The sequence below is a fragment of the Macaca fascicularis genome, chromosome 15, assembly GCF_037993035.2.
Source record: "Macaca fascicularis isolate 582-1 chromosome 15, T2T-MFA8v1.1".
Classification (NCBI taxonomy): Eukaryota; Metazoa; Chordata; class Mammalia; order Primates; family Cercopithecidae; genus Macaca; species Macaca fascicularis.
The window spans coordinates 126,641,116-126,656,483 of NC_088389.1; the positions used below are offsets into that span (position 1 = coordinate 126,641,116).

The 15,368-nt window shown below is 48.8% G+C and overlaps 1 protein-coding gene across 1 annotated transcript in view; it reads left to right on the forward strand.

The window, feature by feature from the left end:
- Positions 1-7,179: 7,179 nt before the first annotated feature.
- Positions 7,180-15,368, forward strand: part of ZNF367 (zinc finger protein 367) — a 31,065-nt gene continuing 22,876 nt past the window's right edge. The window contains exon 1 of the mRNA XM_065530865.1: positions 7,180-7,911. Within this exon, the coding sequence (XP_065386937.1) occupies positions 7,495-7,911 (417 nt within the window). The 5' untranslated portion in view covers positions 7,180-7,494. The remainder of the gene's footprint in view (positions 7,912-15,368) is intronic.

Consider the following 15,368-nt stretch of genomic DNA (forward strand, 5'->3'; position numbering starts at 1 on the left):
CTACTTTTCTGTAAGCCCCAAATAAATTCAGAGTAAAAAATGAAAGACAGAATATCAGAAAAACAACAATAATTGTACTGACAGCCCACTCTCCAAAGTTGAACTCTGACACATAGAAGTGAGGAGGAATAGAATTTAAACTAAATATGTATACGTCCTTACTTACCTTAATTAAATAGCAATAAACATGATGAAACACCACAACGGAAAGTCTCCCTGGGATCAAAACGTACTGTCTACCTGTGGTACAAGCTCACAACGAGGCCGCTCGAGACACCCACGGATCCTAAGTGTGATAAAACGGGAAACTGTCCCAAGAGTCAGTTCAACGACCTCCTACGAGATTTAGGTGCTTCTTGGAAGTATTAGGAATCAGCTGCCCTGATTAAACTGCTTCATTTAAATCTACTTTGGGTTTTATTCTAACAAGTCAAATTCGTGTAATTTACCCGGTAGAGCCACAGATCATTTTAAAGTTGATTCCATATTCGGCTGACAACGGATCATTGTGGGTCTAAGATAATGAAACTGATGTTTTTGTGGAGCATAAAAGAACCAACATTAGTACCTCACAGTCACTCAGTTACTTTTTTCTCTTTTCTTTTCTTTCTTTTTGAAACAGAGTCTCACTCTGTTGCCCAGGCTGGAGTGCAGTGGTGCAATCTCCACTCACTGCAACCTCTGCCTCCTGGGTTCAAGAGATTCTTCTCCTTCAGCCTCCCACATAGCTGAAACTACAGGTGTGCGCCACCACGCCTGGCTGATTTTTGTATTTTTAGTAGAGATGGGGTTTCACCATCTTGGTCAGGCTGGTCTTGAACTCCTGACCTCAAGTGATCAGCCTGCCTTGGTGTCCCAAAGTGCTGGTATTACAGGCAAGAGCCACTGCGTCTGGCCCACTCAGTCACTTTCAAGACTACAGAAGCGTCAAACTGTCAAACCTCCAGATCCTTGATGACAGTGGGGGTGTCAAGGAGAGTTTAGAGGATGGGTCAGTCCTCCAAATCACCACCTGAGTCACCAGAAGCAATTCCAGAAGTGGGCAGTAACAGTAGAATTCATTTGTAGGAGTGACAGAAACTTTCTCAACCTTGTGTAAGGTTTGCAAAACTATTTACTATTTACTATTTTGTATTGATGTGTAACTTATGCTTTAAGTAAAAACATTGTGCTTGTGGTTAGGCTCTATGGAGTCCCAGCAACTTAGGAGGCTGAGGCAGGAGGATCGAGGCAGGAGGATCGCTTGAGGCCAGAAGTTTGAAGCTGCAGTGAGCTATGATGTGCCTGTGAATAGCCACTGCACTCAGGCCTGGGTAACATAGTGAGTCCTCATCTCTTAAATTAAAAAAATTATATATATATACTTGCTATGGAAAGATAGTTTCAAGGCAAGTCCTTGGGATGGCCTTCTGAATCGGACTGTCATTCCCAAGCTGTCTCACTGACAATTCTGGAGGCCCATAGTCCCTATATTACTAGGAATGTGGTGATCTCAGATTGAAGGTTTGGTAGGTTCTCCCTGATGCGGTTAAGCAGCTAAAAATGATTTGTCTATAGTCAGTCATCTGTCAGCCAAGAAGCATTTTCTGTGCTCCCATGAGGGGAGATTATCTTTCCCGTGAGGTTCATGTGGGCCCCATGTTTAAAGTTGGTGTGATGTTGTAGTCCTCTGGTTACAATATGACTTTTGTGGGACTCAGTCACATAGCAGGGCCTGTGCAAACTTGCAACTGTGCCTTGGAGCAGCGGTCCCCAACCTTTTTGGCGCCAGGGACTCGAATTGTGGAAGACAATTTTTCCACAGATGGAGAGGGCAAAGGGAATGGTTTCGGGGTGAAACTGTCCCATTTCAAATCACCAGGCTTAGATTCTCAAAAGCAGCGTGCAACCCAGATCCCAGATCCCTCACCTGCGCAGTTCACAGCAGGGTTTGTGCTCCCATGAGAATCTAAAGCCACCGCTGGTCTCACAGGAGGCAGAGCTCAGGCAGTTACGCTTCTTTTCTTTACCGCTGCTCACCTGCTGTGTGGCCGGTTCCCAACAGGGGTTGCAAACCTGTGCCCTGGAGAACATGTCTTTCAGCATCTCTTCAACATGTGGTACTGGAGTTAACAGCCTGGCACCACAGGAGGGCATCCACACACCCACACTGTGAGGGTGTTCATGGCCCAATTATTCACCCTCCCTTGTATGCACACCCTCAGCCAAATAACTTTGCAGTGTCCTTCCACATAACATCAGGGCATAATTCTCCAATCTTGGGCTGAGCCACGTGGCTTGTTTGGCCAATGGGATGTTAGCTGATGTAAAGCAAGCTGCTAGGAAGGTATCGTTTAGTCCTAGTTGAGTGGGGGAGAGATAAAAATTAGGTTGAGGACTGCCTATAATCCAGTGCTTTGGGAGGCTGAGGGAGGAGGATTGCTTGAGGCCAAGAGGTGGAGACCAGCCTGGGTAACATAGTGGGACCCATCTCTATAAAAAATGAGCCAGGTGTGGTCATGCATGGCTATAGTTCTAGCTGCTCAGGAGGCTGAGGTGGGAAGATCACTTGGTCCTCACTTGAGATTGCATTGTATCTCTCATCAATAAAACCAAATGCTGGGGCCGGGCACCGTGGCTCACGCCTGTAATGCCAGCACTTTGGGAGGCCAAGGCGGAAGGATCACTTGAGCCCAGGAGTTGGAAACCATCCTGGCCAACATGGTGAAACCTCATCTGTACTAAAAATACAAAACTTAGCTGGGTGTGGTGGCACATGCCTGTAGTCCCAGCTATTTGGGAGGCTAAGGCTGGAGAGTAGTTTCACCTCAGGAGGCAGAGGCAGCAGTGAGCTGACATCTAGCCACGGCACTCCAACCTGGGCGACACAGCTAGACTCCCTCTCAAAAAAATAAAAAAGAAAAATGGGCCGGGCGCGGTGGCTCACGCCTGTAATCCCAGCACTTTGGGAGGCCAAAGTGATCCGCCCAGCAAGATGGGCGGATCACAAGGTCAGGAGATCAAGACCATCCTGGGTAACACGGTGAAACCCCGTCTCTACTAAAAATACAAAAAAAATTAGCCAGGAGTGGTGGTGGGCCTGTAATCCCAGCTACTCGGGAGGCTGAGGCAGGAGAATGGTGTAAACCTGGGAGGTGGAGCTTGCAGTGAGCCCAGATCGTGTCACTGCACTCCATCCTGGGCGACAGGGTGAGACTCCATCTCAAAAAAATAAATGTGTAGATAGATAGATAATAAAATAAAAAATTAAAAATAAAACAAAGTGAAACAAAAAACCTTGCTATTTTTTGTTGTTGTTGTTTTGAGATGGAGTCTCAGTCTGTCGCCCTGGCTGGAATTCAGTGGCACGATCTCGGCTCACTGCAACCTCAGCCTCCTGGTTTCAAACGATTCTCCTGCTGCAGCCTCCCCAGTAGCTGGGACTACAGGCGTGTGCCACAATGCCCCGCTAATTGTTTTTGGATTTTCAGTAGAGATGGGGTTTCACCATGTTGGCTAGGATGGTCTTGATCTCCTGACCTCAGTTGATCCATCTGCCTTGGCCTCCCAAAGTGCTGAGATTACAGGTGTGAGCCACCACCCCTGGCCTGTTATGTTTTACATAGACTTCAATAACTGCTGCTTTATCTTACTTCAATTTTATCTTGAAAGTTTAAAATATATTTTTTAAAAAGGGGGTTTGAGGTTTATATCTTTATCAGAAGGGGCCTATATATATATATATATATATATATATTTTTTTTTTTTTTTTTTTTTTTTTTGAGACAGAGTCTCGCTCTGTTGCCTAGGCTGGAGTGCAGTGGCGCGATCTCCACTCACTGCAACCTCTACCTTCCGCGTTCACATCATTCTCCTGCCTCAGCCTCCCGAGTAGCTGGGACTACAGGCGCCCGCCACTACACCCGGCTAATTTTTTGTATTTTTAGTAGAGACGGGGTTTCACCCTGTTAGCCAGGATGGTCTAGATCTCTTGACCTTGTCACCTGCCCGCCTCAACCTCCCAAAGTGCTGGGATTACAGGCATGAGCCACAGCGCCCGGCCCAAAGGGGCCTATATTTTTAACAGTTGAAAAGACTACTTTAGTAACATAGTAAGTATCCTGAGATAGGTTTCAGTAGTTTTGAGTTAGTATGTATTGTTGTTACCCAAAAGGGGTCCAGATCCAGACCCCAAGAGAGGGTTCTCGGATCTCAAACAAGAAAGAATTCAGGGCAAGTCCGCAGTGCAGAGTGAAAGCAAGTTTGAGAAAGTAAAGGAATAAAACAATGGCTACTCCCTAGGCAGAGCAGCCATGAGGGCTGCTGGTTGCCCATTTTTATGGTTATTTTTTGATGATATGCTAAACAAGGTGTGGATTATTCATGCTCCCCCTTTTTAGACCATATAGGGTAACTTTCTGACGTTGCCATGGCATGTCAGAACTGTCACGGTGCTGGTGGGAGTGTAGCAGTGAGGACGACCACAGGTCACTCTCGTGGCCATTTTGGTTTTGGTGGGTTTTGGCCGGCTCCTTTACTGCAACCTGTTTTAATCAGCAAGGTGTTTATGACCTGTATTTTGTGCTGACCTCCTATCTAATGCTGTGACTTAGAATGCCTTAACCGCCTGGGAATGCAGCCCAGTAGGTGTCAGCCTCATTTTACCCAGCTCCTGTTTAAGATGGAGTTGTTCTGGTTCACACGCCTCTGACATTAGGGGCTGTTAATGATATCTGAGAAAGAACAAAGACATCGGGAATGTGATCCACACACTTCAGACAGCCTCCTCACTGCATGAAAATGGAGCCAAACAAGCAAAGATCTGGTGTGACCTCAGCTTTGCTCCTGGAATCACCCTCTGCCCAGTTCACACATTCCTGGCATGTCTTTCATTCTCTTGGGGAAGAGAGCAAGTGGAGTTGCCAGGTTACTGTTGATGAAGGGCAATTTTTAGAAGCAGAAAGTCAGCATCCTGTGCTGGATGATTCATCTTGCCCTCTGGGGCATGCTCTGGATGTTAAACAGTAACTATTTGTTGGTGATTAATCTGTTGGATTTTGCTCAACCCCTAATTCGAGTGTCCATGATGGATAGATCACTTTTTTCTTTACACTACCTGTCAAGTATAAAATAGATGGATAACATTTCCCTTCCAAATGATTCAGAGAAATATGTTACAATTATTTGGTATTAAACTAAAAACAAAACGAACGCTTACTGAATTAGGTGAAAGTAGAGCTGAACTTTCAGCTTTCTAGATCAACCATTACACTATGGAATTTGCCGCTAACCTCCGAAAGTTTTGGAATATGAGAAACGGGACTCAGAAATGTGAGTCCCATTTTTCAGCCTTTTCCTTCTTCTGCTCAGCAGACACTGAGATATAATCCACAGGCAGTACAGACTCATTCTTCCAAAGGATTGATTATGTAACCTTGTACAAGCCTCAACTTTTCTCATTTATAAAATGGGAAAAATATCTTCCTTACCCAATTGTTGAGTGAACTGTGAAACATCCGTATGTATTATTGTGTATCAGTACATATATGCTATTTTTGTAGTAAGCCTCCAGAAAATGGAGGCTATATACTGTTTCATTTCTTAAAAGGATACTTTCACTTGGTTCAAAGTTCAAAAGATACAAAGAGTTTATGTTGTATTTCTTGAAATCTTTTCACTTCTGTTCCCAGCCACATAATTTCCCTCCATGATCCATTAGTTTCTTTTGCATCTTGCCAGATATTTTATGTAAGTCTAAAAGTAAACACGTGTATTTTCCCCAGTTTAACAATTTTACATAAAATTACACTATTGCTTGTTTTGCCTTTTAAAATAAAAATACATTTTTGAAATTGTTCGTATCAGCACACAAAGAGTTTCCTTTGTTTTTAAACAATTGTGCCTTAATTTAGGCATAGCTGTGCATTTCTGTGTGTCTTTCACAGAGAAAAGCTATTCAGCTTAGTTATCGGTTATTATGCAGTCGTGTTCTAACTTAATTACCAATTCTAACCCTTAACCACTGGATATTCATTCATCCATTCAACAAATATTTATCGAGCCCCTACCGCGAGTCAGGCGGTGCCTGGGAATCTGTATTCACAAGAACAAACCGCAGCTCCCCAGTCCACATCTAGCGGGTAGGAAGCTGGGCACCCCCTCCGGCCGGTCCCTCCTCTGCTGCCTGCGAGCCCCACCCGGGCCGCGGTCGGCGCCCGCCAGGCGGGGCTGGGAGAGGACGCCGGGGCTCCGCGCGTCCCGGCGCGAGTACGAGGACGCGGCCGGGGCAGGTGGGGGCAGAGCAGAGTGGGGCGCCGCCCCGACCCCCGGAGCAGCCGCTCGGCAGGGCGGGGTCGCCGGGCTGGGGGGGATCCCCGAGGCGACTTGGCGGCATCAGTCCAGAGAGCGGACACTCGCCCGGCTCTCGTGGCCTCCGCGCCGCCAGCGGCCCGCGGGGACTTCGGAGGCCACTTCCTGGACTCTCCCCTTTGCACAGACAGGGAAGCGGAGGCCCACTATCGGCCGGGGGAAGTCGGGGCGGTGCTGACAGGGCTGGTTCACAGCGCGTGCAACAGCTGAGCGGACGGAACTCGATTAAGAAACCAGGCACGCCGGGTGCCCACCAGCACCTCCGGCAGCAGAGACTCCAGCGGCCCGGCGGGTGGTGGGACCCAGGGCGGGGCGGGACGCGCGGCGGGGCCCCAGCCCTTTAAATGCCCTGCGCGCGGGAACCGCGGCCCAACAACCAACGGCGGGCGGGGCCGAGCGGGGCGCGCGCCTCCACCGCCCAACGATCGCCCCGGCCCCGCCCCGCCGCTGTCCAATCAGCCGCCCGCCTGCCGCCCTCCCCGCCGCCCAGTCGCCCTGGCCCGGACGAACCACACGGAGGGACGGCGGGGCGGGGCGGCAGGCGGGTGTGTCCGGGCGAGTGCCGGCGCCGCGCGCTCCGCTGGAGTTTCGAACGCTGTTGGCCCTCGAGACAGAAAAAAATACAAGAGCGGCGGCCAATGGCGAAGTGGGAAGGACCCGCGCGCAGACCCGGCCCCGCCCCGGCCGGCTGGAAAGAAGGCCCGGCCCGGCCATTGGCTCCCGCCGCCTGTCACTCGCCGGTGCGGCCAGCGGGCAGCGGCCTCGCGGCGACTGGTTCCGCCCAGGCGCGAAATGTAACGCGGGAAAAGCCGGGGCAGGCACCGCGGCGGCAGGTTGTTATTTTTGGGGGCTCAGCGCTGCGCGTCCTGCTTTCCTGTCACCGCGAGGGCCGGGCCGCCCGCCGCTTCAGCCTGCGCCGCGGAGTACAAAGAGCGGAGGGCGCGCTCGCCTGGGGCTGGGGTCCAGCCCTGCCCGCCGGTGCCGGCCGCTCCCCTCGGTAGGTGGCTGCTGCGCAGGATTCCGGGAAACGTCCGTCTGCCATGAGCCGGCAGGACTGAGCCGGCGACTCGGAGCAGAGCGAGCGGGGGCAGAGCGGTGCTCAGGGGTGCGGCCCGGGGCCGCCGGAGCTGCGGGTCGGGCCGGGCGATGATCCGGGGCGTGGAGGCGCCCATGGCGGAGAACCCGCCGCCGCCGCCGCCCGTCATCTTCTGCCACGACTCCCCGAAGCGGGTGCTGGTGTCGGTCATCAGGACGACCCCGATCAAGCCTACGTGCGGCGGTGGAGGGGAGCCGGAGCCGCCGCCGCCGCTCATCCCCACCAGCCCCGGCTTCAGCGACTTCATGGTGTACCCGTGGCGCTGGGGCGAGAACGCACACAACGTGACGCTCAGCCCCGGGGCCGCGGGGGCCGCCGCCTCTGCCGCCCTGCCTGCCGCCGCAGCCGCCGAGCACTCGGGGCTTCGTGGCCGGGGCGCGCCCCCGCCCGCCGCCTCGGCCTCCGCCGCCGCCTCGGGAGGTGAGGACGAGGAGGAAGCGAGCAGCCCCGACAGCGGCCACCTCAAGGTGAGCGGCGCGGGCGGGCGGGACGCGGGGCAGCCGGGGCCCGTTAACGGCGCGGCGGGCGGGGCGGAGTTGAAAACGCGAGGTCGGTCTGGCCGCGGCGGGGGCTGCGGCTGACAGGATGCTGACGTCACTGCCGCGCGCCAAAAACCGGCCCCGGCCGGGGGGGGGGCTGTCACGTGACAGGCGGGAGCGGCGCGGGAGACAGTCCTTGCGGCAGGTGCAGTGTGGGCGGGAGCGCGGCCCGGGTCGCTGGGGAGGCCGGGTCAACGGCCACTGCCATCCTCCTGGCGGGCTGCCGAGTCCCTGGTTCCGAGAGGAAAGGAGGGGGGATGAGGGCCTTGAGTTCCACCGAGTGCGAGAGGGAAGGGAGCGCACAGTGTCTGCTCCATTACTGCAGATCGCCCTGGCCCTGTTAAAAGATGCCCTGCAGAGACAGCCGAAGAGCAAGAAATGACTTCTGGGCGTGTTCTGCGGCTGAAGTTGTGCCTTCACTGCCTTTCATTTATCCAGCATACTACTTGCTAGGTGTTGAGAGCACATGGTGGAATGAGACGCTAAAATTTGCTTGCAGTCTCCGACTGCTTAAAGCTGGGAAGGTTGTGACCACGGGTTCAAACCTACATTTTACAGATCAGGCAGCTGAGGCTTAGAGTGATTAGTGAGGCGACCTCCCAACGATCGCACAGCTCAGTAGTGGGAGAGCGGGGACTAGGTCGAGGTTTCGTGGCTCTTAGTCCTGCATGTGTTTGGGTGTCTTTCTGCTGACTTATACTGAACTCTGTAGACTGTAAGCTCCAGGAGAGCCAGGAGTATTTCTATCTGGAAGACTATATGAGTTTAATACCTTACATTCTGTAAATGCTCAATAAAGGTGCTCAAAATATATTCGTGTAATGAATAAATGGTGCTAACAGAAGGGTAATATCCAGGTTCCATTTGTTACGTGGCTGTATAAGATAAAGCAATTTGCAAGAGATATAATGAGTAAATCACACAGTGGATAAGCATCTGTACCAGCACATAATGTATAAGTTGAAATGAGTTTGATCATTTTACATGCAGTCACAAGGATGTTGAAACTACATTGTTTGGGTTTTGAGGAAATTGATACATTTTATATGGCATTATTATGAAGTAACTATAAAGTTATAAAACTATAGGTTTTTATACACTTCAACTCTTGAAACTACACCTCAGTAAACATTTGAAAGAACAGAACCTGGGCTGGGCGCGGTGGCTCACGCCTCTAATCCCAGCACTTTGGGAGGCCGAGGCGGGCGGATCACAATGTCAGGAGATCGAGACCATCCTGGCTAACATGGTGAAACCCTGTTTCTACAAAAAAATTAGCTGGGCGTGGTGGTGGGTGCCTGTAGTCCCAGCTACTCAGGAGGCTGAGGCAGGAGAATGGCGTGAACCCGGGAGGCGGAGCTTGCAGGGAGCTGAGATCAGGCCACTGCACTCCAGCCTGTGCAGCAGAGCCAGACTCCGTCTCAAAAAAAAAAAAAAACAAAAAACAACAAAAAAAACAGAGCCTGGTGAGGTGGCTCGTGCCTGTAATCCCTTCGGGAGGCTGAGGGTGGGGAATCACTTGAGGCCAGGAGTTCAAGACCAGCCTGGGCAACATAGTGAGACCTCATCTGGCGGCCTGCCCCTATAGTCTCAGCTACATGGGAGGCTGAGGCAGGAGGATCACTGGAGGCCAGGAGTTTGAGGCTACAGTAAGACATGATAGCACCACTGCGCTTAAGCCTGAGTGACAAAGACCTCAACTCTTTAAAAAATATTGAAGAAACTTGCCGGGTGCGGTGGCTCACGCCTGTAATCCCAGCACTTGGGAGGCTGAGGCGGGTGCATCACCTGAGATCAGGAGTTTGAAACAGCCTGACCAACATGGTGAAACCCTGTCTCTACTGAAAATACAAAAATTAGCTGGACGTGGTGGCGGGCGCCCAGAATCCCAGCTACTCAGGAGGCTGAGGCAGAATTGCTAGCACTCGGGAGGCGGCGGTTGCAGTGAGCCGAGATCGCGTCATTGCACTCCAGCCTGGGGGACAGAGGGAGACTCAGCCTCAAAAAAAAAAAAAAAAGAAAAAAAATTGAAGAAACTAACGATAGAAGTGTTGATAATATTGCTGAGTATTACTGAAGGCTGCAGTTACTGTTGGGCTGCCTCTAGGTAGCCCTTAGTGAGATGTAAGATGAATGGGTGTCTGCGGGTGCGGTGGCTCACACCTGTAATCCCAGCACTTTGGGAGGCTGAGGAGGGCGGATCACAAGGTCAGGAGATCGAGAACATCCTGGCTAACATGGTGAAACCCCGTCTCCACTAAAAATACAGGGAAAAAAAAAAATTGGACGGACTTGTTGGCTGGCGCATGCAGTCCCAGCTACTTGCGAGGCTGAGGCCGGAGAATGGCGTGAACCCGGGAGGCGGAGCTTGCAGTGAGCCGAGATCGCGCCACTGCACTGCAGTCTGGGCCGCAGAGCGATAGACTCTGTCTCATTAAAAAAAAAAAAAAAAAAAAAGATGGATGGGTATCGTAGATATTTTTGTGTTAACGATTTATAAGTTTTAGTCTTTTTTAAGAAACGCTATATTAGATTATGTAGTTGAACAGTATAAAGGCATACATTCATAAATTCTTGTGTAAGATTTTGCCTTTATGGTTTTATTCTTACGGATTAGTCTAGTTCTGGATCACCCAAGAAGATTGTTATATAGATGAAATCTATAGGTACGTTGTTTTTGGCCTAAAACAGACTTATCCTTACCCAGACATTTTATAAAAGTTGCTAACAGTGGCCGGGCGTGGAGGCTCAACGCCTGTAAACCCAGCACTTTGGGAGGCCAAGGCTGGCGGGTCACGAGGTCAAGAGATCGAGACCATCCTGGCCAACATGGTGAAACCCTGTCTCTACCAAAAATACAAAAGTTAGCTGGGTGTGGTGGCACACGCCTCTGTAGTCCCAGCTACTCGGGAGACTGAGGCAGGAGAATCGCTTGAACCCTGGAGGCAGAGGTTGCAGTGAGCTGAGATCATGCCACTGCACTCCAGCCTGGCCACAGTGAGACTGTCTCAAAAAAAAAAAATTGCTAACAAGATGCATGGGTTTGAATTGTATTTCCATGCTGTACACCTCTTTTCCGAGGTAAAGTATACCAACAGTTGTAAAAAACATGTAAAAGTGAAAAGGCTGTTTTATATTTCTGCTTTTTTCCTTTCTCATGTAGTTTTTCCTGTTGTAACTTTCATAAATTATTTGGTAAATTGATTTGAATATGTTTTTCTATTGATGAAGCAATCCACATGCAGCTCCAAAAATTCATTTATTTAGCATTCCCACCATAAGAGAGAAGGGTCTGGAATATACCTTTATTTAAGAAAGTTGCTAGAGTAAGCTTTGTGGGGGCAAGAAAGAAAAAGAAAAAAATAAGGAAGTTGCCTAGTTTGATTTGTGGTCAATACACTCAACTACAAAGATAGGGAGTCCCAGCCCGTTTTACTGCTTTGCTTCTTTAAAGTACTTGTAGTTCTTTATCTCCACGTGCATCATCGGTGAATTGTGCTGAGTCTGCTCATTTTTGGGGAAGACAGGAGACAAGTTTGTAATGTAGCCAGTGCCAATAACGTGCTCCCAATATGCCACATAGAGGCACTAACAGCTGTGGGATTGAGAACCACATTTGCGTTCATTTACTGTCTATTCATTGCCACTGCTCCCAGGGGAGGTGTTAGCGTCTGAGTCCTGCACACCCTGTGTCAGCTTTCTCTTGCTCTTTTGTTTGTTCCTGCCCAACACTGTCTTCCTCGCCTGTGGGAACACCTACCAGCTTATTTTGGCTGCTCATCACACAATTGCTTAGCACTGTTGGCATATAATTATATATTGTCTTCTTCTGGATTGTAGAATTCTGAGAGGGAAGAAAGCAGGTCTAACTGCCTTCGGCCACGGGTTGTTCCAAGGCTCCCCACCTTGTCACTGTGCCCTCTACTCAGACTGCATTTGAAGTTACTTCTTCACTGGGACTGGTGGGATCTGGCTTCTCAGATACTATACACCCTGCAGGAGCTACCGGCTGCCTATGCTGCTTCCCCTTTCTGTGTCACCTGAACACTTCAAAACCTAGACTGTGCATACTGTTTCGAATAGCTGATTTTTAAATACTTTATACATAATATATAAATTCATACTATTTATGAATAGTAATGTTTGAGCACTGTGTTAAACCTAACGTCATGTTAACATAGTAGGCACTATTTATTGCCTGGCACAGAGTAAGCATTTCATAATGTTAGCAGCAAACTGCTGGGCTCTGTTGAGCATTTTGAATTTTTTAATTCATTTTATCCTGTTTACCTGATGAGGAATGAGAAATAAGAGTCCCCAAGACAAAGTCTAGTTAAGATCATATGGTAAGGTGGCAGAACTGATTGGAACCTTTCAGTAGTCCCCGTTCTTAGTCCCTATACTATACTGCTCCTGGGACTATCACATGTAAATGGACTTCAGGGGTTTATTTTTGTTTTTTAAATATTAAGCTGATATAAGTAGACATAAGAAATGCATACTATTGGCTGGACATGCTGGCTCATGCCTGTAATCTTAGCACTTTGAGAGGCCAAGGTGGATGGATCACTTGAGGCCAGGAGTTTGAGAGACCAGCCTGGCCAACATGGTGAAACCCTGTCTCTACTACAAATACAAAAAAATTAGCCGGGCATGGTGGTGCACGCCTATAGTCCCGGCTACTCAGGAGGCTGAGGCATGAGAATCACATGAACCCAGGAGGTGGAAGTTGCAATGAGCTGAGATTGTGCCACTGCACTCCAGCCTGGGCGACTAAGCGAGAGCCTGTCTCCAAAAAAAAAAGAAAAAAGAAAAAAGAGAAAAGAAATACATACTATGTGTAGCTTATCTATATCTCAATTGAGATGCTTTATAAGAGTCCACTCAATTCAATAAACTGGAATTAAAACTTGAGAAGTTGTGAAGATGAGTCAGGATGGGAAGTAGGGTTAGGAAGCATGTATGCAAGTCATGGGAAGTTTGTATCTAAATCTGAATGTGAAAAGGTTCACACACCTCCGTCTGAGACCTATTTTTGTTTTCCTTCTAGGTTGTGCTTGTGCCCTTTATTTGAATTCTGCTTACAAAAATGTGTCAAGGACTTTTAGGTTTTTTAGTTGTCACATGACTAACCACTTTCAAAATCACTAATCTACCTTCTAGAGGTATGGAGATTGTTTTTAAAATTGTATTTACTAAGGTGTGCAAAAGTTTTTGGCAATTTAATAATTTTGTGTTGCGAATCGTCAACAGACTTGACAAGATCTGTTCTTAGCCTAGAGGTGCACTTGGCTGCTGAGTGTAATACTCTTAATTGTCCGAAGATGCCTAGAAACAAGGTTTTCTCATTGATAAGGCCAAAAGGAAGAGGGTCCTCTTTAAATAACATTGCTTATTTTAGTATATATTGTTAAAAGATGGTCTTTATTCATTTATTTAGGGCATTATATGATTATTTGTTTCGTCTTAGTTTTTGAGCTAAAAGAATGCACTTAATTAGCTGGGGGTGGTGGCGCATGCCTGTAGTCCCAGCTACTTGGGAGGCTGAGGCAGGAGAATCGCATGAACCCGGGAGGCGGAGGTTGCAGTGAGCTGAGATCACACCACTGCACTCTAGCCTGGGCGACAGAGCAAGATTCCATCTCAAAAAACAAAACCAAAACAAAAAACCTCAAAGAATGCACTTAGTGAACCCTTCCCTGTATATGGCCAGTATGTTGTATTATGCTGTATATTTCAGCACTCACTCCATTTTTCTCATTTGGAAAATATAAATGTGTTGCTGGTGGCAGAAACAGTCTCTTAGAGTTGCTGGGAGGCAGCCATATGGTTCACGTTTTTTTGTTTTTTTTTTTTTTGAGATGGGGTCTTGATGTGTCACCCAGGCTGGAGTGCAGTGGTGTAAATCTCTGTTCACTGCAACCTCCGCCTCCTGGGTTCAAACGATTCTCAAGTCTCAGCCTTTTGAGTAACTAGGACTACAGGTGTGCATCACCATGCCCGGATACTTTTTATGTTTTTAGTAGAGATGGGGTTTCACCATGTTGGCCAGGCTGGTTTCGAACTCCTGACCTCAGGTGATCTGCCCGCTTCGGCCTCCCAAAGTGCTGGGATTACAGGCATGAGCCACTGCGCCCGGCCAGTTTTTGGATTTTTAGTAGAGACAGGGTTTCACCACATTGGCCAGGATAGTCTCGAACTCCTGGCCTCAAGTGATCTGCCTGCCTCGGCTTCCCAAAGTGCTGGGATACAGGTGTGAGCTACCACGCCTGGCCCACATAGTTAACTTTTAATGTTTCCCCACTGTTAGACATGCTTATTAATAGTAATGGTTAGTCTTAAATTTTTAATGTTAACTAACCAGTTACTTCAAATTGCAAGAGTCAGCAGTATGTTCTTGCATATTTATTTGTTTACTTATTTTTTATGTTTTGGAGACAAAGTTTCTGTCACCCAGGCTGAGCACAGTAGCACTGTTAGGGCTCACGGCAGCCTTGAACCTCCCACTTTCAAGTGATCCTCCCACCTCAGCCTCAAGCAAGAGTAGCTGGGACTTCAGGTGTGTAACACACCTGGCCTTTTTTTTTTTGTAGACGGGGGTCTTGCTATGTTGTCCAGGCTGATCTCAAACTCTTGGACTCAAGCAATCCTCCTGCCTCAAATTACCAAGCGTTGGGATTACAGGCATGAGCCACTGTGCCCAGCCTTTCTTACATATTTAAAAATACTAGGAAAGGGATCCTTTTATGGCAGAAGACTTGTATCACTAAGGTTTTTTTTTTTTTTTTTTGAGAGAAGATCTCATTCTGTCGCCCAGGCTGGAGTACAGTGGCACAATCATGGCTCACTGCAGCCTTGGCCTGCCAGGTTCAAGTCATCCTCCTGAGTATGGGACCACAGGTGTATGCCACCACACCTGGCAAGTTTTTTTTGTAGAGATGGAGTCACACTATGTTGTCCAGGCTGGTCTTGAATTCTGAGTTTAAGTGATCCTCTTGCCTTGGCCTCTTAAAAGTGTTGGGATTACAGGCGTGAGCCACTGTGGCCAGCCACTACGGTTTTTTTGTTTTGTTTTAAGACGGAGACTTGCACTGTCGCCCGGCTGAAGTACAGTGGCGCGATCTCGGCTTACTGCAACCTCTGTCTCCCGGGTTCAAGCAATTCTTCTGCCTCAGCCTCCCGAGTAGCTGGGACTACAGGCGTGTGCCACCACGCCCCGCTAAATTTTTTTGTATTCTTAGTAGATACGGGGTTTCACCATGTTGGCCAGGGTGGTCTCGATCTCTTGACCTTGTGATCCGCCCGCCTTGGCCTCCCCAAGTGTTGGGATTACAGGCATAAACCACTGTGCCTGGCCTGTGGGTGTTTTTTTGTTTTGTTTTATT